The 21534-nt window shown below is 51.1% G+C and overlaps 11 protein-coding genes across 11 annotated transcripts; 7 read left to right on the forward strand and 4 right to left on the reverse strand.

Annotated features, from left to right (window-relative positions):
• Nucleotides 1-580: 580 nt before the first annotated feature.
• Z520_02397 (uncharacterized protein) lies at nt 581-1643 on the forward strand (the record flags this gene model as incomplete). The annotated part of the gene is made up of 2 exons (XM_016772911.1): nt 581-1300; nt 1371-1643. The coding sequence occupies 2 exons, from the start codon at nt 581-583 to the stop codon at nt 1641-1643; spliced, it is 993 nt and encodes a 330-aa protein (XP_016636381.1).
• Nucleotides 1644-2204: 561 nt separating this feature from the next.
• On the forward strand, nt 2205-3743 carry Z520_02398 (uncharacterized protein; the record flags this gene model as incomplete). Its single annotated transcript, XM_016772912.1, has 2 exons — nt 2205-2759; nt 2838-3743. The coding sequence occupies 2 exons, from the start codon at nt 2205-2207 to the stop codon at nt 3741-3743; spliced, it is 1461 nt and encodes a 486-aa protein (XP_016636382.1).
• A 10-nt stretch (nt 3744-3753) lies between these two features.
• On the reverse strand, nt 3754-5364 carry Z520_02399 (uncharacterized protein; the record flags this gene model as incomplete). Its single annotated transcript, XM_016772913.1, has 1 exon — nt 3754-5364. One exon carries the CDS (start codon nt 5362-5364, stop codon nt 3754-3756), a length of 1611 nt encoding a protein of 536 aa, XP_016636383.1.
• A 768-nt stretch (nt 5365-6132) lies between these two features.
• Nucleotides 6133-7893, forward strand: Z520_02400 (uncharacterized protein; the record flags this gene model as incomplete). Its single annotated transcript, XM_016772914.1, has 3 exons — nt 6133-6260; nt 6401-6763; nt 6873-7893. The coding sequence occupies 3 exons, from the start codon at nt 6133-6135 to the stop codon at nt 7891-7893; spliced, it is 1512 nt and encodes a 503-aa protein (XP_016636384.1).
• A 116-nt stretch (nt 7894-8009) lies between these two features.
• Nucleotides 8010-9512, reverse strand: Z520_02401 (uncharacterized protein; the record flags this gene model as incomplete). Its single annotated transcript, XM_016772915.1, has 4 exons — nt 8010-8029; nt 8100-8661; nt 8720-8940; nt 8996-9512. The coding sequence occupies 4 exons, from the start codon at nt 9510-9512 to the stop codon at nt 8010-8012; spliced, it is 1320 nt and encodes a 439-aa protein (XP_016636385.1).
• Nucleotides 9513-10856: 1344 nt separating this feature from the next.
• Z520_02402 (uncharacterized protein) lies at nt 10857-12789 on the forward strand (the record flags this gene model as incomplete). The annotated part of the gene is made up of 3 exons (XM_016772916.1): nt 10857-10872; nt 10956-11758; nt 11815-12789. The coding sequence occupies 3 exons, from the start codon at nt 10857-10859 to the stop codon at nt 12787-12789; spliced, it is 1794 nt and encodes a 597-aa protein (XP_016636386.1).
• A 407-nt stretch (nt 12790-13196) lies between these two features.
• Nucleotides 13197-14334, forward strand: Z520_02403 (uncharacterized protein; the record flags this gene model as incomplete). Its single annotated transcript, XM_016772917.1, has 3 exons — nt 13197-13880; nt 13939-14026; nt 14081-14334. 3 exons carry the CDS (start codon nt 13197-13199, stop codon nt 14332-14334), a joined length of 1026 nt encoding a protein of 341 aa, XP_016636387.1.
• A 45-nt stretch (nt 14335-14379) lies between these two features.
• Nucleotides 14380-15426, reverse strand: Z520_02404 (uncharacterized protein; the record flags this gene model as incomplete). The annotated part of the gene is made up of 2 exons (XM_016772918.1): nt 14380-14814; nt 14890-15426. The coding sequence occupies 2 exons, from the start codon at nt 15424-15426 to the stop codon at nt 14380-14382; spliced, it is 972 nt and encodes a 323-aa protein (XP_016636388.1).
• Nucleotides 15427-16045: 619 nt separating this feature from the next.
• Nucleotides 16046-17240, forward strand: Z520_02405 (uncharacterized protein; the record flags this gene model as incomplete). The annotated part of the gene is made up of 2 exons (XM_016772919.1): nt 16046-16146; nt 16214-17240. 2 exons carry the CDS (start codon nt 16046-16048, stop codon nt 17238-17240), a joined length of 1128 nt encoding a protein of 375 aa, XP_016636389.1.
• Nucleotides 17241-17563: 323 nt separating this feature from the next.
• On the reverse strand, nt 17564-18502 carry Z520_02406 (uncharacterized protein; the record flags this gene model as incomplete). Its single annotated transcript, XM_016772920.1, has 6 exons — nt 17564-17833; nt 17889-17905; nt 17987-17993; nt 18047-18139; nt 18206-18276; nt 18325-18502. The coding sequence occupies 6 exons, from the start codon at nt 18500-18502 to the stop codon at nt 17564-17566; spliced, it is 636 nt and encodes a 211-aa protein (XP_016636390.1).
• Nucleotides 18503-19877: 1375 nt separating this feature from the next.
• Z520_02407 (uncharacterized protein) lies at nt 19878-21439 on the forward strand (the record flags this gene model as incomplete). Its single annotated transcript, XM_016772921.1, has 3 exons — nt 19878-20183; nt 20246-20848; nt 20909-21439. The coding sequence occupies 3 exons, from the start codon at nt 19878-19880 to the stop codon at nt 21437-21439; spliced, it is 1440 nt and encodes a 479-aa protein (XP_016636391.1).
• Nucleotides 21440-21534: the final 95 nt, after the last annotated feature.

A 21534-nucleotide genomic window follows, 5' to 3' on the forward strand; every position in this document is an offset into this window, starting at 1 on the left:
TCATGTTTACGTCTTGGCCGTGACTGTGTTCCCTCGGATTATAGTAAAGATGCGCCCTATGGAGACTCGGCATCAATATTTTTCTGTCAGTACGTGGTGCTTAGGCAGGTGAAAATATCTCATGTAATGCGATAATTCCTTGTCTGACATTGATAGTGCCGGCACAACGACAACGACCCACACTGAGGACAAAGCTCGAACTCATTATTGGATACGAGAGACCCGCTTCATCCGTGGTGGGGATTGTTGCGGGGACGGCCATATTAGACGACTTTCCGCATAGAGTTCGATTCCGGATGAGGTAGATCTGATGGGAACCGGAGATATAAGGATCGTCAATGCCCGGTTGACGACCATTACCGTCCAAAAGGTCCAGAACAATCGGTACAAACTACAGGGACCAAGAGGACCAGGATTAAAATTCGAATTCCAGTCGTTGAAGTATCGACAATATGACCAAAATCACAATCCTCGGAGCCGGGTAGGTGCCATGAAACCAATCACTCTCAAACCTCTTACGCGAGGACGAGGATAGAAAATTCCATCATTTTCTAACTCGTCGGACATTAGGATCGTTGGAATGGCCATCGCCAGCCAGCTCCCGCTCGACTACGATGTTACCATTGTTGGCGAGCACCTCCCGGGTGACCCGATGAACCATGAATATACCAGTCAATGGGCGGGGGCTATCTGGCTTGGAGTTCACGACAACAGTCTCCGAGAGAGAAAACTGCAACTGGACGGGTTGGCCGCGCTGTGGAAGCTGTCCGGGAGATACCCCGAGTCCAGCGCGCGCAAGATCATGATGAGAGAAGTCCAGGACTACGGATCCGTCGACGACGTCTGGTACAAGGACACCGTGCCTCAGTTCCGTGTCATGTCCGGCGACGAACTTCCTCAGGGCGCGAAGTGGGGCGTGGAATATCAGACGATCGTCATCACACCCCCGACCTTCATTGCGTGGTTGCGAGGACGACTTGAAAGCCGCGGGGTGGTGTTCAAGCGGCTGATCGTGAGATCCCTGGCCGATCTGAAGGACATGGGACACGATGTCCTGATCAATGCCACCGCCTATGGCTCAGTCGCCCTTGAAGACGTGCGAGAAACGAGAATGGTGACGGTGAAGCAACAAAACATCCGGATCCGCATGCCCGGATACAATAGACTGTACATTCGACGCGGCCAGCAGGGCGAATACTACTCGACGGCGTTTGGTCGCGGTGATGGAACCATTTATATTGGTGGCATCAGGAAGCTCGGTGTAAAGAACTACACCGTGAACGAGGAGGATCGGAAGTTGGTAAGTCGTCGCAAATATATGCCCATGCCAGTCCCACGATGAACAATCTCCTGATGGAGATCCCTCCCAGATTCTACGACGTCAGCACGAAAATCAGCCAGACGTTTTCAAGTCCCCCAACCTCGAGGACTATGACTTTATCTGTGACCATGTCGGTGTCTATCCCTTTATTCAACAAGAAAATGGCGGTGTCCGAATCGAGAAAGAGATTGTGTCGGGTCAAAAGGTTGTCCATGCGTACGGCACTGAGGCGGGAGGGTTTGTTTACAGCTTCGGCCTGGGTCGGGAAGTGGCCAGATTGGTATCTGAGTACGTTTTTGAGCCGCCCAAGGCATCTTTGTAATGAACAGACCCAGCATTAGTCTCCACACTTCTCAGATGTGGCTAGTTTTGCGCCTGGTCTCTGCAGATGGACAAGTGTACACAAAATATCTCTCATTAATCCAGGAAGAGCTTCGTTGACAACTGCCACGTGGAATCCTTCCCAAATGATTAACGAAGCATGTGGACCCTCGTTTGGCGACCTGAGCTCCACTTCGACATGGTGAACCGGTGGATCCCAATTAATCGCTTCCCTGTGAGAGAGTGGGCCAGACCGGACAAGGGGCCTTCGCGATCAGCCCCAATATGGTACGTGGAGCTCTGCTAAATACGGGGTGCTTCTAGACGCAGGTCCTTGACCCTTCATGTGTACTAAGTGAGCAGGTAGATAAGGAATGCCATGTGATCTTACTAAAATCCTCGTAAATAGTATCCGGACGAGTTTTGGTACCGGTGGCTTCATCAACAGGCCAGCCCTATACCCGAGCGAAGGGAGGGCCTTGACTATCCCCTGTCTTTCTTATCTTGGTCATCCATTCCTCCTGAGCAATCCGGTGTGATTCAGATAAGACATACATTCGACATGAAGTATACTCAGCTGCTGAAAGACCCCAACCTCCCAGTACCCAAGCCGACCAAGTCATTCTGGCAGAATCCCGGCCATGAAAAACTGCTGGGAATCAAATCGAAAAAGCTCCCATCCCAGCGAGACATTGTGATTATCGGATCGGGCATGACAGCATGTAGTGTTTCGAAGGAACTCTTGTCAACCGACCTCAGTGGCACAATTACGGTCCTCGAAGCAAGAGAGGTATGTTCAGGTGCCACAGGCCGCAATGGAGGTCGAATTACCTGCATTGCGGTGCGCGATTACGACAAATACCGACGCCTCTTTGGAGACGAAGCCGCCAAAGCGATTGTGCGATTTGAGCTCGGTCATCACGATGAAATTGAGGCAGCCGCTCTGGAACTCGGGCCGGAACTCTTCAAGAAGACTGAAGTGAGACGAGATGAGACGATCGCCACCGTCTTTAGCGAGCATAAACTCCAGGAGTTCAGGGATATGCATGCCAACTTCGAGGCTGCGTTTCCGGATCTGGTCGGAAAGGTGAAAATGCTGGGACACGAAATTCAAGATGTACGACCCTACTTCTCCTTTCCCTGCGCTATTCCCGTACCTCGTTGCTTCTCCACCGATTGACCTTGTTCTGGGTAGATTTATGGGTTGAAAGGCGCAAAGGGTGGCTTCCTGAGCGCAACCGGAGGTGTCTGGGCGTATCGTCTGGTCACCAGCATCTTTGCCAAACTTCTCAACGAGCATGGGGCTCGATTCGCCATCGAGACTGGCACACCAGTGCTCCAGATTACTCGAGACCCATCTTCCGCCAAAGCTATCCATCCTTACGTGGTCACCACACCCAGAGGATCGATCAGGGCCAAGCACATCGTCCACTGTACCGAAGGTCATACCGCCCACCTTGTCCCAAACCTGCGAGGAATCCTGGTGCCGCGACGCGGACAGATGAGTGTTCAGAATCCCGGAAAAGCTTTCAAAGACCGGCAGGGGAGACGGTCGTACAGCTTCAACTACGAGCACGGGTTCGACTATCTCAGTCAGAATCCACATACGGGTCAGATCTTTATCGGGGGAGGCGACCTGCGAGGCTTTGACGCCGGCTTGGATATCCATGGCGTGGCTTCGGATGCAGAAGAATCCATACCAGCCAAGAGCCACCTGACCGGGATCTTGCCGGTCATCTTTGGTAGGGAAGGTTGGGGAGAGGAAGAGCCCGGTAAGCCGCGTCTTGAAGCGTCCTGGACGGGGATCCTGTGCAGCTCCCTTGACGGCGTACCCATGGTCGGCATGCTGCCACAGGAAGCCCTTGGTTCTCGTCGAGCTGGGAACTTGCAAGCTGGCGCAGAATGGATCTCTGCCGGTTACGGGGGCTATGGTATGGTGAACGCTTGGAGATGTGGGAAAGCCGTGGCGAAGCAGGTACTGGGAAATGAATGCCCTGAACTCCCTCAGCCGTATCAAATTACAACCTCGAGGATGGTCGGATTGTCAACAAGACTGACGGAGCTTGCGGGCACGGAGAAACATTTGAGAGCATTGCTATAGATAAATTTTCCTATTCAACCAAGAAGGAGGGAAATCCACTGGCCCTCTCGGCTGCGGTGAAGTCTAGATATCCTTTCAGTCCACTGAAGTAGAACTTCACCACTCCCTTTCGACCTGGTATGTTTTCACCAAATATCCAACTTGCAGCAGTCTTGAGCAGACTTCCTTCCGCGGCCCGGTTGCAGATGTCACTCCATGCTTCCTCGGCTTCCGCTTTCACTTCCATCTTCGGCGCTCGTTTGTCCGTGCTGTTTCCACTGTTGCATTCCGCGTGTTTGATGCACTCGGTCACAAAGTCCACTTCACACTCAATGGCACAGGGGATATTGGCAAAGGGTCCCTGTGGTCCCGAGATGAGAAACATGTTGGGAAACCCGGACACGCTGACTGCACCAAAGGCTGTGGGCCCTGCCCTCCAGTGTTCCTTCAGCGTGTGTCCGTTGCGTCCCTGGATCTTCACTCTCAAGTAGCTGCCGTCAATTGCGTCGAAGCCGGTTGCAAAGATCAGAACATCGAGCTCATGGATCTTGCCGTCGTCGGTCTGAATGCCCTTAGGAACAATGGACGCGATCGGAGTCTCTTGGAGGCTGATAACTTGGACGTTGCTCTGGTTGAAGATCTGATAATAGCCCGTGTCGCAAACAGGACGCCGGGCGTAGAGGTCCTTGGGCTTCAAGACACGGGCCTTTTCCGGATCTTTGACGATTTGTTCGATTTTGGAGTGGATAAACTTACAGGTCTCTCTGTTTGCATCTTCATTTGTAGTGATGTCTCCGAAGCCACTGGACGAGAAGAGGAACGCGTTGCCCTGATCCCACAAGGCCTCGAAGATGCGCTGCCGTTCCTCTGGCGCTACCGACATCATAGGCGTAGTCACCTCTGGAACTCCGAAACCGCTCCTAGACTTCCAAACGCCTTCGTAAATTGCATCGTAGGTGTCATTGATATGCTGTCGATACTCCTTCGTCACGATCTTTTGGCCGGCCGGGACAGAGTATTGTGGATGTCGTTGGAAAGAAATCAACTGCTTCACCAGGGGAGCAATTGCTGTCATCACTTGGATGCCCGTCGAACCGTTCCCGATGACTCCCACTCGCTTGCCCGTCAGATCTAGATCTCCCGGCCACGCAGCAGTATGCACGACAAGACCACCGAAGTCATTAAGCCCCTTTACTAAAGGGATGTTTGGTGTTGAGAGCAGGCCGAGCGCATTGATCAAGTATCTCGCGACGAACGTGGTACCTCCGGCGCAGACCACCTTCCAGGAACGATGATCGTCATCCCACTCGGCAGTTATCATCTCGGTCTTCAGTTGGATATGGTCTCGCAGGTGGTGTCTGTCCACGACATGGTTGAGATAGCGGAGAATCTCTGGCTGGTAGATATATCTCGTGGTCCAGGGATAAGTGAGGAGGTCTTCTTTGTCCCATGAAAACCGGTACAGGTACGCTTCGGTGTCGCTCATTGCACCTGGATAGCGATTCCAATACCAAGTTCCTCCCACCCCAGCGCCCTTTTCGATACATCGCACGTTGAGGCCAAGTTTGTTCAACCGGTACGTCTGATATATTCCTCCAAAGCCTGCGCCCACAACGAGCGCATCGACTTGTGTTACAGCCATATTTCCATGAACATAGGGATAAGCACTCCAAAATGCGCACCTTTTTCGAGGTTTGTGTCGAAGAAGGCCTCCATAAACTTCATGATGGTCTTATCGGCAAACCCGACTCATTGGTGCACCGGAGAGGTTTCCTATCCTGGGAGATTGACGAGATAGATACGTTCAAAGGCTGGCGTATTGAAGGACAGGCTGTCTCGGAGTAGTCGTATGATTCTCAAGGAGACTCAGACAAAGTCTAAAGGATGAGTGGAGCATCGATCTCGAACCGTCGCAATTCGTCCCGAAAAGGCAACCACGGCGGGCGTTGAGATGGATCCACTTTGCTCCATTCCACTGGCACCATATCACAGCACAGACTTCTCGAGCTTTGTTATTCACTAATGTTCTGACAGGCTCTCTTCGCTCGACCAAAAGTTCCTGAAGCTTTCATAGCCAATCCAGGACCCTCATCGGAACCATGCTGCAATAGGTAAGTAATTCGATCTTCGGGCTCATGCTCCGCATTGTACAGATTTTTTTTCCCACGAAACTTGCGAAACAATAAGGCGCAAATCCAAGCAGGCCGACCATGGCAGGGGAGGGAAGCCGCACCCGATTGAAGGCAAACAATGTGCACCTTTTTGTCGTCAACTGTCAAATTCTTCCTTTCGCCCCTGTATGTCGATTCTCGGCCGTCGACATCTCTGAAATCCAACGTTCCCTGATAATATTTTGGACCTTGTCGGACTGTCGTTAAGAGGCAAGAGTCTGAATTTCCTTGCGTCGAAAATGCCAGCTCCGGGCGTCACGATCAAAGCACCGAACAGTCGCGAATTCTTCCAACCGACTGGACTGTTCATCAACAACGAATGGGTCGAGACAACCACCAGCCAGAAGCTAGCCAGTATCAATCCGGCGTAAGTCCAGTATTTATTTGCACAGCCCCGGATAATATGTCCTCGAGGGCCGCAGCGGTATTAGGTCGGCCGAACGGTTATCCTTTTCCTTTCCTTTTTTGTCCTTTGCTTGAGTCCTGACACACGAGGTATCCATATAGCACAGAGGAGGAAATCTGCTCCGTCTCGACGGCCACAGCCGAGGATGTCGATAAAGCGGTTGCGGCGGCTCGCGCGGCCTTCGAGGGTCCCTGGAAAGCGACGGCAGGAACAGCTCGCGGACAATTACTTCTGAAGCTCGCGGACTTGGTCGAGGCAGAGCAGGAAACGTTGGCGACCATTGAAGCGATGGACAGTGGCAAGCCATACACGAAGGCGCTGGGCGACATTGAAGAGACTTTCTCTGTGTTCAGATACTACGGTGGTTGGGCAGACAAGAACTACGGCCAGACAATCGAGACTGAACGGCATAAGTTCACCTACACCGTGCGCGAACCAGTCGGTGTGTGCGGGCAGATCATCCCGTAAGTACCAGAAGCCGCCCACCCTCTCTCTCCCCGTCGCAGTTGAATCACGTTTGACTGCTCAGAGCCTATTGAGTTCCCTGAGCTAAATACATCGTACTACTGTTAGGTGGAATTATCCTCTGGCGATGGCGGCGTGGAAACTCGGCCCCTGCCTGGCCTGTGGCAACACAACGATCCTGAAGCCAGCGGAACAAACGCCTCTTTCGGCTCTGTATCTCGCGAATCTGATCGTTAAAGCCGGATTTCCGCCAGGAGTGGTCAATATTTTGAACGGGTTGGGCCGAGAGACGGGCTCAGCGATTGTGGAACACGCCGGAATCGACAAGATCGCATTCACGGGAAGCACGCTGACAGGAAAAGCGATCATGAAGTCAGCGGCCGCGACCATGAAGAACATCACACTGGAGACTGGGGGCAAATCGCCCTTGATCATCTTCGACGACGCCGATCTGAAGAACGCGGTCAAGTGGACGCATTTCGGGATCATGGCGAACATGGGACAGATCTGCACCGCGACGTCGAGGGTCTTTGTGCACGAAAAGATCCACGACAAGTTCCTCAAGCTGTTCGCCGCATACACGGACAAGATCTCGATCGTCGGTGACCCCTTTGACCAAAAGACCTGGCACGGCCCACAGGTGTCCAAGGCCCAATACGACAAGATCCTGTCCTACGTGCAGAGTGCAAAGGACGAAGGGGCGGTGATAGTCAAAGGTGGACAGACGGCTTCCAACCGGCCCAACGGCAAGGGATTCTACATCGAACCCACCGTCGTGAGCGGCGTCAGTCCGTCCATGCGAGTTTACAAGGAGGAGATCTTTGGGCCCTTTGTCACGTTCACCACTTTTACCGACGAAAAGGAAGTCCTCAACCTCGCGAATGACACGACCTACGGTCTCGGCAGTGCGGTCTTCACCAACGATGTCACCAGGGCCATTCGTGTTGCCGGAGAGCTCCAGGCGGGTATGGTGTGGATCAATTCGAGCAACAATTCGGACTTGCGAGTCCCCTTTGGCGGCGTGAAGCAATCAGGAATTGGCCGGGAGCTCGGTCAGGCAGGGTTGGAAGCATATTCGGTGCTGAAGGCTGTCCATCTCAATTTAGTGTTCGCAAATCCGGACATATAAGTCATTAGATGGCTACCTGCCAGACAAATATGGAGGGCCATTGACTCTTGCTCCAGCCATTCGCTCACGCAGAGCGGCAGACCACGTTTCAGAGATTCGAAGTTACTTGCTGCTGCTCAGAAAGGTGCTGGCGTGCCTGTTGGAAAAGAGCTTATCTTCTTGGTTAGAAGCCATCCAAGACCGAGCGTGTGAGTGGGTGAACTTACCTTCAGCATTGTCTAGGAACTCCTTCTCAGGATCATGGTCCCATAAGTACCTCTGCATTTCTGCATGGCCCAAGAGGTCTGGATTCTCGCCTCCTTCCGCCACTAATCCAAATTTCCTGTCTCTCTCTTGTTGTTCGGGTCCGTCAGGAAGATGTAAGACACCTCGGTTGACGTCAGCGATACTCATGATGTGCTCCGCCCTCGGTTTACGCGCGAGCTCGTAGGCTTTCAAGGCCACTGATAAGCCATCTGTTGCGGTGATTCTGTTTATTGCAAGATGGAGCACTGCGACGTCCTCAATGGCTTGCGCCCCTCCTTGCCCGACGTATGGTAACATTGGGTGACACGCATCGCCGAGCAAGACCACTTTACCCATCACCCACGTAGGCAGAGGGTCGTGTACGCATAGATGCCAAATCAAGACGTTTTCTTCCGGTATGAGATCCACGAGCTTCCTAAGTCGGTGAGGGTCCCAAGAACCAAATTGGTCCAGTAGGTCCTGCTTGGATGCTTTTGTCGTCCATGATTCCTCGGTGAAGCCCGGGTCGGGGTGACACATCACCTTTCCAACCCGATCAGTACATCTTGGCTTCAACAACAGTGGGAAAGACCGTACGAACCAGATTGTAGAGATTTGCATGTCGAATGGGATAGCCCTGCACATGTCTGCCATCGCCCAACCACCTCGTCGCAACAAGCTGCGTCACGAAGGCACGCAATTCAGGATCTGTCACTTTCTCCACCGGTAGACAAGCTCTAAAGGCAGCATCTCCCGTCGGCGTGGCTTTATCCACGAGCCCAAGTTTCTCGTACATGAGCCTTCGGCAGGTAGACTTCATCCCTGGAAAAATGTTAGCACGGCTTCACGGGGAAAAAGAATGCTCTCTTCAACCGACCATCTGCCCCTATTATCAAGTCTGCTTCAAGCACCCTGCCATCGTGCAGCGTTATTGAAGGCTTCTGAAAGTCGACTGACACCACCATGCTGTTGACATGGATTTCAGCGACAGTCTGGGCATCCTCCAACAGTGCACCATGAAGTTCCGCTCGATGGATCATATACTGCGGAGCACCGTGTCTTTTCTCTACCTGGGGCATAAGAGGCGATACACCAAGGATCTGGCCATCCTCCCATCGCCTCAAATTGATATTTGTCATCGCGTCGGTGTGCTTTCGTATGCGGCCATCAAGTCCCCATCTGCTGAGTAGACGTGTCTGATTCGGAGAGCAGTTTATCCCTGCGCCCACCTCTGCGATCTTCGGTGCTCCTTCTACGACCACAACATGGTGACCCGAGTGTCCCAGGAGTCCAGCCAATGCTAGGCCTGCGATACCTGCTCCTACAATGATAACTTTCAGATGTTGCCGTGGTTCATGATGACCATTAACTTGGTGCGCGTTGCTGGAAGCCATATCGCTTCAGAAGATGTTTCCGGGAAATTCTGGACAGCCACGACTGCAGGTTCTCACGCTATCCCGAGGTCCGGGGACGCAATATTGAAGAAGAATGGAACTGTTGTACGTAGTCGTACGACAGTTCTGACATTGTCGGCTTATTGTGGTGCCGACCATTGAAGCCATAAGGCCCCCTTTTTTGAGAATGTGGACTTACTCACCACGAGTGTTCCTCCTGACCTCAACCTACGTTGGACCGGAGGGTAATTCCTTCCTGGCCGACGGATGCTGGGCTGGCATTCCGGGGCACGACGTGGATGGCGCTCCGTGTTATGTAAGCAGCTTCGGGAAGAAGACATCGAAGTACGAAAAGCTGTGAGGTGCATGCGGAGGACGATTGTTCTCGCGAAGCTCGAGGCCTGCGAATGTCCGCACCCGCTTGCTTGACGTCCTCGGTTAACTCCCAGATATCCATGGGATCCCAGGCTCGGTGATGTTTCGGCGAGCGTTGCTGTCGTGGCTTTCCGTACAGAATATCAGGTACAGTAGGGTGCAAAAAGTCACCGACCACCGGCTATTTTACACCAAAAGTAGCACTTTTTAACTTAGTATAACTTTTTAAATTAGTATAGCGACTATACCTTTTTAAGTTAGTAAGTTAAAGTTAATACTAGAATTTACTAAATATTAAAGTTATAGATCTAAATAAGCTCTAAGTAGTGAGAAATATCTAGTTAAAATAAAAAAGGTGTAAAATTCGACGATTTTATATATAAATTAGAACCTTTTAATCTTCTATACTAGATAACTTAACGAATACTTGATATTTTTATAAACTTTATATTAAGATCTTAATATCTAGTTAAATATCTATATTATATTAAAAGTTAAGAGTATATTACTATATAAAGTTAGCGCGAAAACTTAGGTCGAAAAGTGCCACTTTTGGTGTAAAATAGCCGGTGGTCGGTGACTTTTTGCACCCTACTGTACTGCGCACAAGGGAGCCCCCAAGCTCAACCTGGGCGTGCCCTGGGCAGAATTCTAGGCATCTCTATTCCGTCATTCGTCGGTTGGGCTCCCCGCAAAGTCCCTTGCGCTTCACCCCAGCATTTAGTCGGATAAGTAAAGTCACCGGTGTCGAGGTTCGTTACACACCACTTTCATCCTTTCGCAAACCAGCGGCTTACAAAGATCACGCCCGCCCTGTTTTTCTCATTGCTTAATGTAAGAAGAAGTCAATCTTGCTTCTGACTTCAGCCTGATTTGAAGGAGAGAGCGAGGCTTAAAAGCGCACACTTTGGATCCGACTTCTTTAATGCCAATTCGAGGCCGAGACCGCGCACAGATCGTGTGCGAAGCATGCCACAGCAGAAAGGTCAGTAGACTTGGTCAAAAGAATCATCGCCAACTGACTTGTCGGGCTACTCTAGGTGCGTTGTAATCTACAAGATAGTCCAGATGGAATCTGCAGACACTGCCGTCGCCACAGTCGGAGATGTGTCGTTCGTACTGGCATTCGAAGTGCGCGACCTCCCGACACGAACGTTGCATCTCAACCTGCCCGTACTTCCATCAATCCTGAAGGTCCCAGATACCAGGGTCCCGATGCCACGATCCTATCACCGGCAAGGGCGGATAATGCCTCGCAAGACGAAGCTTCCGTGGGAGGACTCTCCTACGAAGCGACCGGCCAACCCGGCTATGTTGGTGACCACACTCTGCTTTCAAATGATACACTATCGCCATCAACCGTGTCAAATGGCATCTTGCCTCATTTCAAGCCAAGCAACGAGTCCATCCTTAAGTTCACGGAAGCGACGGTTTTGCCCAAGGCGCCCCTGCTGACCGCGCTGACTGATTCATACTTCGACCACGTTTATCACCGCTACCCAGTGGCAGAAAGGGTAGACCTCGCCGATTCAAGATCATCAACCCTATTGAGGCAGGCCATATGTATGGTTGGAAGTCTGATGCGCCATTCATCCAAGGCTGATAGCCTGGATTTGACATACTCATGGTATGAAAAGACCAAGATCATGCTGCTCCTGAACTATGAATCCAACCCTTTAGCTGTTTTGAGTGCAATGTGTCTTATGATCTGCTGGAGTGCGAATCCCGTTGATTCACTGAGCCTGGATTGCCCCTGGCACTGGACAGGATCTGCCATTAGATTAGCACTGCAAATGGGCTTGCATAAAGAGATCACCTACAGAGATCACCGTCAAGCTGGTCAAATGCGCCGCTTATGGTGGATATTGGTGGTAGGTTATTGTCCGCCATCATCGAGTTTGCCATTTGCTGAGCATGCTGAGTCTAGAATGCGGATAGGCTTCAGGCCGCGTGCTTTGGTCGTCCGCTGGCTGTCAGATTATCTGATTGCGATACTCGACTACCAACCACATCTGACTTTACAGAGGACAATATTGCCAACCACGTTTTCATCCATTATGCGCCATTGACCACTATCCTGAGCGACGTTGCTGATTTAAGTATTGGCGGCAAATCTGCCACTGAGGCCGACGTCAATCGCCTCGCCGGAGCGCTTTGCCAGTGGATCAGCAACTTACCAGAGGAAATCCGCCTGCACAACACAGCGGGAGCACGACTCCCCTATCTCGAATCTGTGTCTGAACTGCATATGTTATACTTCACTACGATTATAGTGCTAGAAGCACTACGCATGAGGTTCGAAGAACACTGGTCAACATCCCTCCCTTCGATCATTGCAGCGTCATGCATTACGAGATTGATTGAGGAAGTGGAATGCCGAGAAGACCTGAGCTCTATGTCTTCAGTAACCACTTGGTATATAATGGCTGCCAGTCTTCCTCTGCTTCACCACCAAGGAAGATCTGAACAAAAGGAAAAGATTCGCCGTGAAGAGTTGGAGATTCTGTGTGCCACGACCGAGCAATTGTCTCCGAAGTTTGGCGGCGCCGGTGTAGTGCGGCGCAACATTGAAAGGATCCGAAAAGGAATTGAAGGTTATAAGTCTCAATCAGGACAGGGTCAAGTGGCTGCAAATCCTTTGCCGAGTTTTGTTCAGCCACCTTCGAAGCTTGAAGAGATGTTTCCGTTCCCCAAGACTCTGTGTCCGAACATGGAACTTTTGGAGACCGCGGCCCACGAACAAGCTGAATCTGCAATGACCTTTCTACCTGTTGGTGGTGACTTATTACCGTGGTTTTTTAACGAGCCTCAGTCATACCTCGACTTTTTCGGATTCAACGGCTATGCGGACAGCCTAGACCCAGTGGATCCTCTCGGAGCCGTGGTTCCTGATCTCACTTAACGGACAGTCGCCTCAATGACTTCGTGGTACTGCTTGGCTCACAACTTATGTACTATTCTCTATCTGTGGCGCTCAGGCCCGCTAACAGCCAAGTTTCCAGGTTTGTCAGGCAGAATTGGCATGTGATTGGACTTGTGCTTACGAAGCAGGGGCTTTCGGCACACGACCTCGGCCGGCCAAATGGACCGAAGGAAGGCTTTGTGTTTGGCCGCGCCCACAGAAGATGGCTATAGGTTCAAGAATGTTTCTTGTGCTGATACGATTACGCACCAAGTCGAAAGGCTCTGCAAGGCCGGCCTGACAACGAGCTTAATACAACAGCAGGTCCAGTTTTCCGCTGCACGACAGTGTCCAAACCGCCGAAAAAGAGCGAGAGATATTCGACTACATCAATGATGACCTCAAGGATGGATTCGATTACAGAGGCAATAATACCATCCGTTATGAAAGCGATTGTGTTACGCGAAACTGGAGGCTGCGACAAGCTTGAATACACCGAGTCGTATCCTGTCCCAATTCCTGGTCCAGGGGAAGTTCTCATCAAGAATGATATCGCCGGAATCAATTTCGCAGACATCTATTTTCGCACAGGCCTTTATCCTTCAGCTACTGGTTATCCCCTGGTCCTGGGCCTCGAGGCTATCGGTACAGTTGTAGGAATTCAACATCCAAATTCTTTCGGCTTTCACACTGGCGACCGTGTGCTTTATTCCAATGTCCCAGGCGCCTATGCCGAGTACACTGCTGTCCCTGGAGCAAAAGTGGTCAAAGCTCGCTCCGACATTGCCAGCGATGATGCGGTGGGAGGCTATACGATAGGATTAACCGCCCTCAGTCTGATCGAGCAGGGATATTCTGCAACACAGGGCGATACAGTTCTGGTTCATGCGGCTTCAGGGGGTGTGGGATTAACACTCTGTCAACTTTTGAGCGACCGTGGCGTAACTGTGTTGGGAACTGCGAGTGACGAGAGCAAATTCGCTATCGCCACGACGAACGGAACCAGTCATATGCTCAACTACACCTCCTCTGCAGGTCCCGACTGGACTGAACAAGTGATGCAGCTGACGGGAGGCCGGGGTGTTGACGCGGTAAGTGGAGGTGGAGTTTCATTTTCTCTGGACCCTGCTTACCTGGCCAACGATGTAGGTTTTTGACAGTGTAGGTAAGGACACCTGGGAGGGGAGCTTTGCTGTAACCAAACTCAGAGGCAAAGTTATATTCATTGGAGCAGCCAGTAAGTGTTCTATCTCCTTACTGTCAGTGGGCCTTGTGGTTGATATCTTCGTAGGCGGGAAAGTTCCTCCTATCGATCTTTCCAGCTATAGCCGCCCACGCAATATCTCCGTCTTGTATTCAGCTCTAGTAAACTCGATTTCTACACGAGAGGACCTCGAATTATACGCATCAAGGGTGCAGGAAATGATCGTCCAGGGCACGATGAAGGTCAACAAGTACAAAACATACCGACTTCGGGACGCCGCTCAAGCAATGGAAGATCTCGAGAGCAGAAAGACCACCGGCAAATTATTGATGAAGATTTAATGGGTTTCAAGATACTGGTATGGCATGAAATTTGATATTCAATTTTCAACACAGTTCGTCCCAGTTATGGTACAATATGGCGTCTTTTGTCAAGACAAAATCCTTTTCACTGAGGCCCAGGTCTTTGACCCTCAGGAGTTCTTCACCATTCGGTACCCATGGGTTCCCGCCAGCATGCATCCACCACAGGTACATCAATGCCATCTCAGTACCGAAGCGAGGCCAAAGCTTCTCATAGTCATCCAAGCTGATTTGCACAAATGCTGACTCTTTGTTGGTGGCTTTGCTCCATACCTCCAGCATGCCTTCTGCTGTCATGGTCTCGACATCTCCTAAGACATACTTGCCTCCCAGCTGGCGCGGACCACGTGCAATGATGGCTTTGGCGAGAACGCCAGTGTTGTCTTTATGCGAGCCGATGAGTGTGATAGGCGTGTCTGGGTTCCAAGGAACCAGGTGCGCATATTTCCCGGTGGATTTCTGCAGGATTTGAGAAGATGGAATTAGCCTCTCCTACACGACTTGTCCAACCTCAGCACTTTTCAGTACACTCACAATCAGATGAGGCGTCACCACAGGATACTGGAAATTGTCGCCATACAAAGGGATTAGCAACAAAGTTGTTTTTCTGTAGAGCGACGGCAGTTCCTTCTTGATGTAGGCATCCACTCTGCCTTTTCCACAAAAATGAGGAATGAACCAGTCTTTACCCGAAATTGCCTCTGAGTTTGGCAGTGTGCTCCAAATATAGTGCTCCAGCGTGGACACCTTAGCTGCCGCTTTCGCCATGTTGATGGCCTGATTCATTTCGACTTCCATGCACTGTTCGGAGGTATTGGCCGGGAAGGTTTCCAGAAAGTTCGTGACTGCAAAGATGGCGGCCGCTCCATCAAAAGCTGCTTCAACGGACTTTTCGTCACTGAGATTCGCAGCAACCATTTCAACCCCTTGAGCAGCCAGAGCTCTCGCTCGCTCACTTTTCGGATTGCGCGTCAAGCCACGCAACTTCCATTCAGGATTTCCTAAGAAGGACTTGATAACTGATCCTCCTTGACCACCAGTAGCTCCTACCACAACAAAAAGCTTTGCCATATCAAAGAGTAAGCGGCGAAATCAGTGTGATGATGAGGTTTGAGGCGGAACAGATCTTGTGACTCGGAGTTGAGTGTATGCGCTCTTAATTGCCTTTTATCAAGCCATGTCTTCACAGGTCGAAGTGCAAACCCATGCGATGGCGGAACGAGGCTTCAGCACATGCCGAAACTCGTCCATTGCTTGCTTGTCTGTGGCAGAACTGGCTATGCCATTCTGAATTCACTTCCCCCAGACTTTCAACTAGTTGGACCGAGTGCCGGTCGGTCAGATGGTCATCGGCCCGAAAGCTAAACAAGATCCCAGGACCCTCCCTAAGTGGGAACCACGAGACATACAGTTTGAACTCGGCTTGGAGAAATCTCAAAACATAATGGAGAGCCGAGACCTCTAACAATATGTCCTGTGGGACATCCGGGGTTCATGCACCCCGCCACGTCTTGCCATCTGCCCACAAAATGAAGGGGAATTTAGAGATTAAAAACATTGACAGTCCTTGGCCGACACTTCTCGTAGCTGTACCAGGACTTATCGTGTAGAAAGAGTCCCCCAGCGAGACTCTCAGAACACCAACGAAGAAGACAACCATCGTGGCATCGTATCAACAATCACAGCTAAGATGATTGTGTCCCAGAATGATCTCCTGGTGGCCCCAAAGGCCGTGCCACCACTTGATATTCCTCCTTCGACGAACACAGTCACTGTGCGCATCATTGACAGGTAAGTTCTGGATAGAATATCCATATAGGCCTTATGGATATCAACTCACGCATCTGACGTTATGCAGTACCTCTCAATTGACTGCTCATATGTCAATGATCGTAGAACCACATATTCCAGGACACGACTTGTTGCGGTGCCCTGCCTACTCTTTCTTGGTCGAGCACCCATCTGGCCGCAAACTGCTTTACGACCTTGGCACCAGGAAGGACTGGCAGAATTTTTCACCCGTTGTAAATCAGCTCCTGAAAGACCATGATCTCACAGTCGAGGTGAAGAAAGATGTCGCAGAGATACTCGAGGATCATGGGGTACCAGCCGGTGAGGGTGCCATTGAGGCCATCATCTGGAGTCACTGGCACTATGACCATATTGGCGACCCAAGCACCTTTCCCGCGAGCACAAAATTGATTGTTGGCCCTGGATTCAAGAAAGCATTCCTTCCGGGATATCCTGCTGGACCTGACTCCGTCATCCTTGAATCCGACTATAAAGGGCGGGACTTGGTAGAGCTGGAGTTCTCTTCGTCACAAAAGCGAATTGGCGGCCTACAATATATCGATTACTTCGGCGATGGGAGTTTCTATGTGCTCGATGCACCTGGCCATGCTCTCGGCCATGTCTCTGCGCTTGCTCGAGTGACTTGCGGCCATGGAGACGAAGACGATACGTTCATCTTCATGGGCGGGGACGCATGCCACCACGGCGGTGAGTTCAGACCGACAGAGTACTTACCGCTGCCGCGAGCTATTGTGCCTTCACCATTCCCGCGACATACTCATGGTGTTTGTCCGGGTGCATGGCTCCAGGCGCTTCATCACGAACAACGGGCGGACCGGCCTTTTTATCGGCTGAAACCCGGGTTTGCCCACGACCAGGAAGCAGTTGAGGAAACCATTCACAAGCTAGAAGCATTCGACGCAGCGGACAATGTCTTCGTCATCATCGCACACGACCCTTCTTTGCTGGACGAGGGGTTTCCCATGTTTCCTGCTGTGGCGAATGATTGGGCGCGGCACAACTTTGCGGAAAAGGTTCGTTGGTGCTTTGTGAAGGATTTTGAAGCTGCATTGAAGGAAGTGCAGGAGAATTGAAATAGGTCTATTTAGGTGCATCAAATCAAGGGACAGTAAACTACAACTGCATGAGTAATGCGTGACAATATCTTCCAGATCTGTCTTCCTGCGTGTTCGACCAAGTAGACACCCTCGTACTCAAGTGAGAGGCCATTGTTTTGATGGCATGACCCGTCGCCATCTACATCCAAAAATATTTCAACGACGGAGCTGAATAACGGCAAGCCCATCCTCTTCCATTTAAGTACCGACCTCGGGGATACAACCGTTAGGAAGCCTTAGGAAAAAAGGCCACCTATGAATTCTATTAGTTAGGTGAATATTGTGGCAGAATATGCTACTCAGTGTTGACTTGCCTCCATCAACCAGAATGCTCTGGCCCGTGATATTCCTGGAACCTGGACTGGCGAGAAAACTGACCAGCGCTGCGATGTCGTCCGGAGTCTGTTCCCCGTCCATCCCATGTCAGATATGTTCATGAGATTGTTGATTTGATTCCTGCCTACCGTTGGGCGCTTCAACGCGCTTCTCGCCTGAATGGTCTTCTCGTAGCTGGTTCCTAGCTCGAGGCCTGTTTCTTTGGATATTTGTTCGTCAATTTCGGCCCACATCTAATGCACATCAGTAACGGGTGCTAGCATAGATCCTTTGTGTGATCTCGCATACATCTGTGTTGATGGGCCCTGGACAATATGCTACAGGGAAGACAGAAATCGGTTAGGAACTGTTGTCTATAGGGGGACCACAACCAATGTGTCACTGACCATTGACCTGAAGCGATGTGAGTGTTAGGCGCGAAGAGATTTGATATTGGAGAGGCATACATTGATATCGTACTGAGCCAGCTCCAGGGCCGTCACTTGAGTGAGGCCTCGAACTGCCCATTTACTGGCCGAATATGCCACCCCAAGCGTAGACTGCAGAGCAAGTTCCAGTCAGAAGTGATAAGGCAATGGGGAAGGTGCGTTGTCCTCGATACAGACCGGCCGATAACCAGCGGTAGAACATGCTCCAATGATCTTTCCGCCTCTCTTCTGCGCGACCATTTGCTTGCCTGACTTTGTTAGGATCAGGTCAAAATTAGAACGAGAAGTGGACATACCAGCTTCCCGGTAGCAAAGAAAGACTCCCCTTGCGTTGACCTGTCGATCGAGAGGACTAATTAGCTGGACGTCACAGACCACATCTGGGCAGACGCTCACGGCCATAACCTTGTCCCAGTCGTCGACCGTAGCGTCGAACAACTTCCTGGCTACTGCGATACCGGCGTTGGCAACCATTACCAGCAGAGCAAGTCAGCTTTCTAACTCTAGGTAGGGCCTGTATGGCTACTCACATCCAATCCACCCAACTTCTCAACAGTCGCTGCTACGATCCTTATGACATCCTCCTCCAAGCTCACATCACCGTGAATGCAGATTGCACGCCGTCCTAACAGATTTTTGAGTTGCACAACCATTTGAAACGGTAACAACGCAGAACTAACCCTTCTGCTCAATCTGCGTCTTTACGCTTTCGAGCTCAGCAGCCTGTGCACTGATATCGTTGACCTGCAGATTTTGATATCAGCGTAGGTCTTAGAAAGCTGAAGGCCTGCAGAGGCGTTGAGTGGGTCGCACTGCAACATCAAAGCCATCGTCAGCAAGACGGAGGGCAATGGCCTTGCCAATGCCTCGACTTGACCCTGTCACGACTGCAACGGGCATGTTGAAGTTTTTTGTTCTGATCAGAAGATAGGAAGGCCCTGGCACTTGGCTGGCAATGATGCTAGTAGGCCAAGTTTCAATTGATGCTTGAGGTACAATTCAAGGCTCTACCAGGATGCTTTGCTCCTAATCTCCTCCGCTTACATATTCTCAAATCTTTCCAAAGCACGAAGCAAATTCGCCGGGACGACCACATCACCGGCCAATTCAGGAGCGCGATACACGCGTGGCTAGTTTAACCCTATCGGAGCAGGGTCTGCTTCAATCGACGGCCGAAGGTGCTCTCTGAAACTTGCACTCCGCCACTTCGACGCAGGGACTCAACCGAGCTCGTAAAGGCGCGGGGAAAGGTAGCTTCTTTACCGCACAGGGTCGACTTGAACCGAGTGAAGTCGGGACCCACCCAGAACCAAAGCCTTGTCTGCTCGGCGTAAGTGGGGGCTCGGTATATCGGTATGGACCCACTCTGGACCGAAATTCGGCAGGAAGGTACCTGGACCGAAGGAGAGCTTCAGAAGGAGACAAACGTCTTTGTAGATCTCGGAGGCACGAACTGGCATCATTCAAGAAGAGAAAGCTAACGAAATCTGTCTTCGTCATCCCAGTGCACCAGTGGCTCTATTGAACGCGATAGGCTATCCTTTTGACCTGGCCCACGACAGAATGCTTCGGTAACGGACGGCGGAGGTGCAAGAGACCTACCTGATGGGCCATTATTGCGATTCTCTCCGGATTTGAATGACGGCTGATTCGTTCTCTTGAGCTGAAAGATTCGAAATTCTCTCAGGGCGGGGATCTCTGTCAGCGGAAGGCAACGTGAAAGAAGGCATTCGCTTAGTCGTCCTACGATATATGACCTTGTGCGCAACTCTCGTGGCTATCGCTCGAGCAAGACAGGTATATCTGACATATCAACAAATATTCAACTTTCACTATCCTCAACGTCAAAATGTCTGTGAAATTCGAGGACCGGCTCTTCATCAATGGCGAATTCGTACCTAGTCGAAGTGGCAAAAAGTTCGAGCTGGTGAACCCAACAACGACCACACCCATAGGCACGGTATATGAGGCCCAAGTGGAAGATGTCGACGTTGCAACCAAAGCTGCCAGTGGCGCTTTTGATTCTTGGTCCGAGCTCCCGGCACTTGTGCGCTCCCAATGGCTCAGCCGCCTGGCAGACAAGCTGGAACAGAACCTCGAAGAGATCGCCCACTTGGAAGCAATCACGATGGGAAAACCTGCCATTAACGACTTTGTAAGAATCTAATTCTGTAAATACGAAAAGTCCGGGTATGTTGACTGACTGATTTCTTGCAGTCTGTTGCCATGGGACTTCAGATCATCCAATACTTTGCGGGAAAGACTGGTGATGTTCAAGGAGAAACATCTCTCAATGACCCAAGTATGCTTGGAATGACGTTTCGCCAGCCATATGGCGTGACAGCCGCCATCATACCATGGAACACGCCTTTTCTTATGCTCAGCATGAAGATTGGGCCCGCACTGGCCGCCGGAAATACAATGGTCCTCAAGAGCTCGGAGAAGAGCCCACTATCTTGCCTCGTAGTTGCACGATGCATGCAAGAAATTGGATTCCCTCCCGGCGTGTTGAACATTCTTAGTGGATTTGGCAGACCTTGTGGAGAGGCCATTGCGAAGCATATGGACATTCGCAAGCTGGCTTTCACAGGCTCGACCGTCACAGGAAAAGCTATCAAGAAGGCAGCCGCGGAGAGCAACCTTAAAAACGTGACTCTGGAACTAGGCGGGAAATCGCCCTTGATCATATTTGAAGACGCAGATCTGAAAAAGGCGGCTGCCGCTGCGGCTTTCAGTATTCTCGTGATTTCCGGTCAGGCCTGCATGGCAAGCTCGAGAATATATGTGGAAGAAAACGTCGCAAACGAGTTTGTGGAGTTGGTAGGCTCACCCTCTCGCTGCTTTTTGTATGTCTCAGCTCACAATCTGTTCGCCATATAGGTCAAGGCAGAAATAGGCAGAATCGGGTTTGGCGGTGATCCGTTGGAGGCAGGCACTTTGCGTGGGCCTCAAGCCGATAAAATCCAGTTCGACAGGGTCCTGAGTTATCTGGATCTGGCGCAGAAGGAGAACCTCAACGTCGTGCTGGGAGGAAAGCGAGAAGACAAGACTGGCTATTACATCCAGCCAACTATCATTTACGGTGCACCGGACGACAGCAAGCTTCTGAAGGAGGAGATTTTCGGCCCGGTGCTCTGCATCAATACTTTCACTGATGAGGCAGATGCGGTCACGAGAGCCAATGATACTGACTACGGTCTGTATGGTAGTGTTTTCACCAAGGATGTGAGTAGAGCGGTGAGACTGGCGAAGAAACTCCAAGCAGGCACCGTCGGTGTGAACGTGACCAGTCCGACTGTGGCTTTGGACCTACCATTTGGCGGCTGGAAGGAAAGTGGAGAGGGCAGAGAATTGGGTAAACACTCGTTGGATAGCTGGACAGAGCTCAAGACCGTGCTTGTAGGTCTGTAGAGAGCAAAAAGGAAAAAGAAGAGAAAGCATCGCGAACTGCTGGGGCGTGGGCATTTATGCTTCAGAGACAGGGATCCGTTTGTGGATCCCAGCAA

This window comes from Fonsecaea multimorphosa (genome assembly GCF_000836435.1).
Source record: "Fonsecaea multimorphosa CBS 102226 unplaced genomic scaffold supercont1.3, whole genome shotgun sequence".
In the NCBI taxonomy this organism is placed as follows: domain Eukaryota; kingdom Fungi; phylum Ascomycota; class Eurotiomycetes; order Chaetothyriales; family Herpotrichiellaceae; genus Fonsecaea; species Fonsecaea multimorphosa.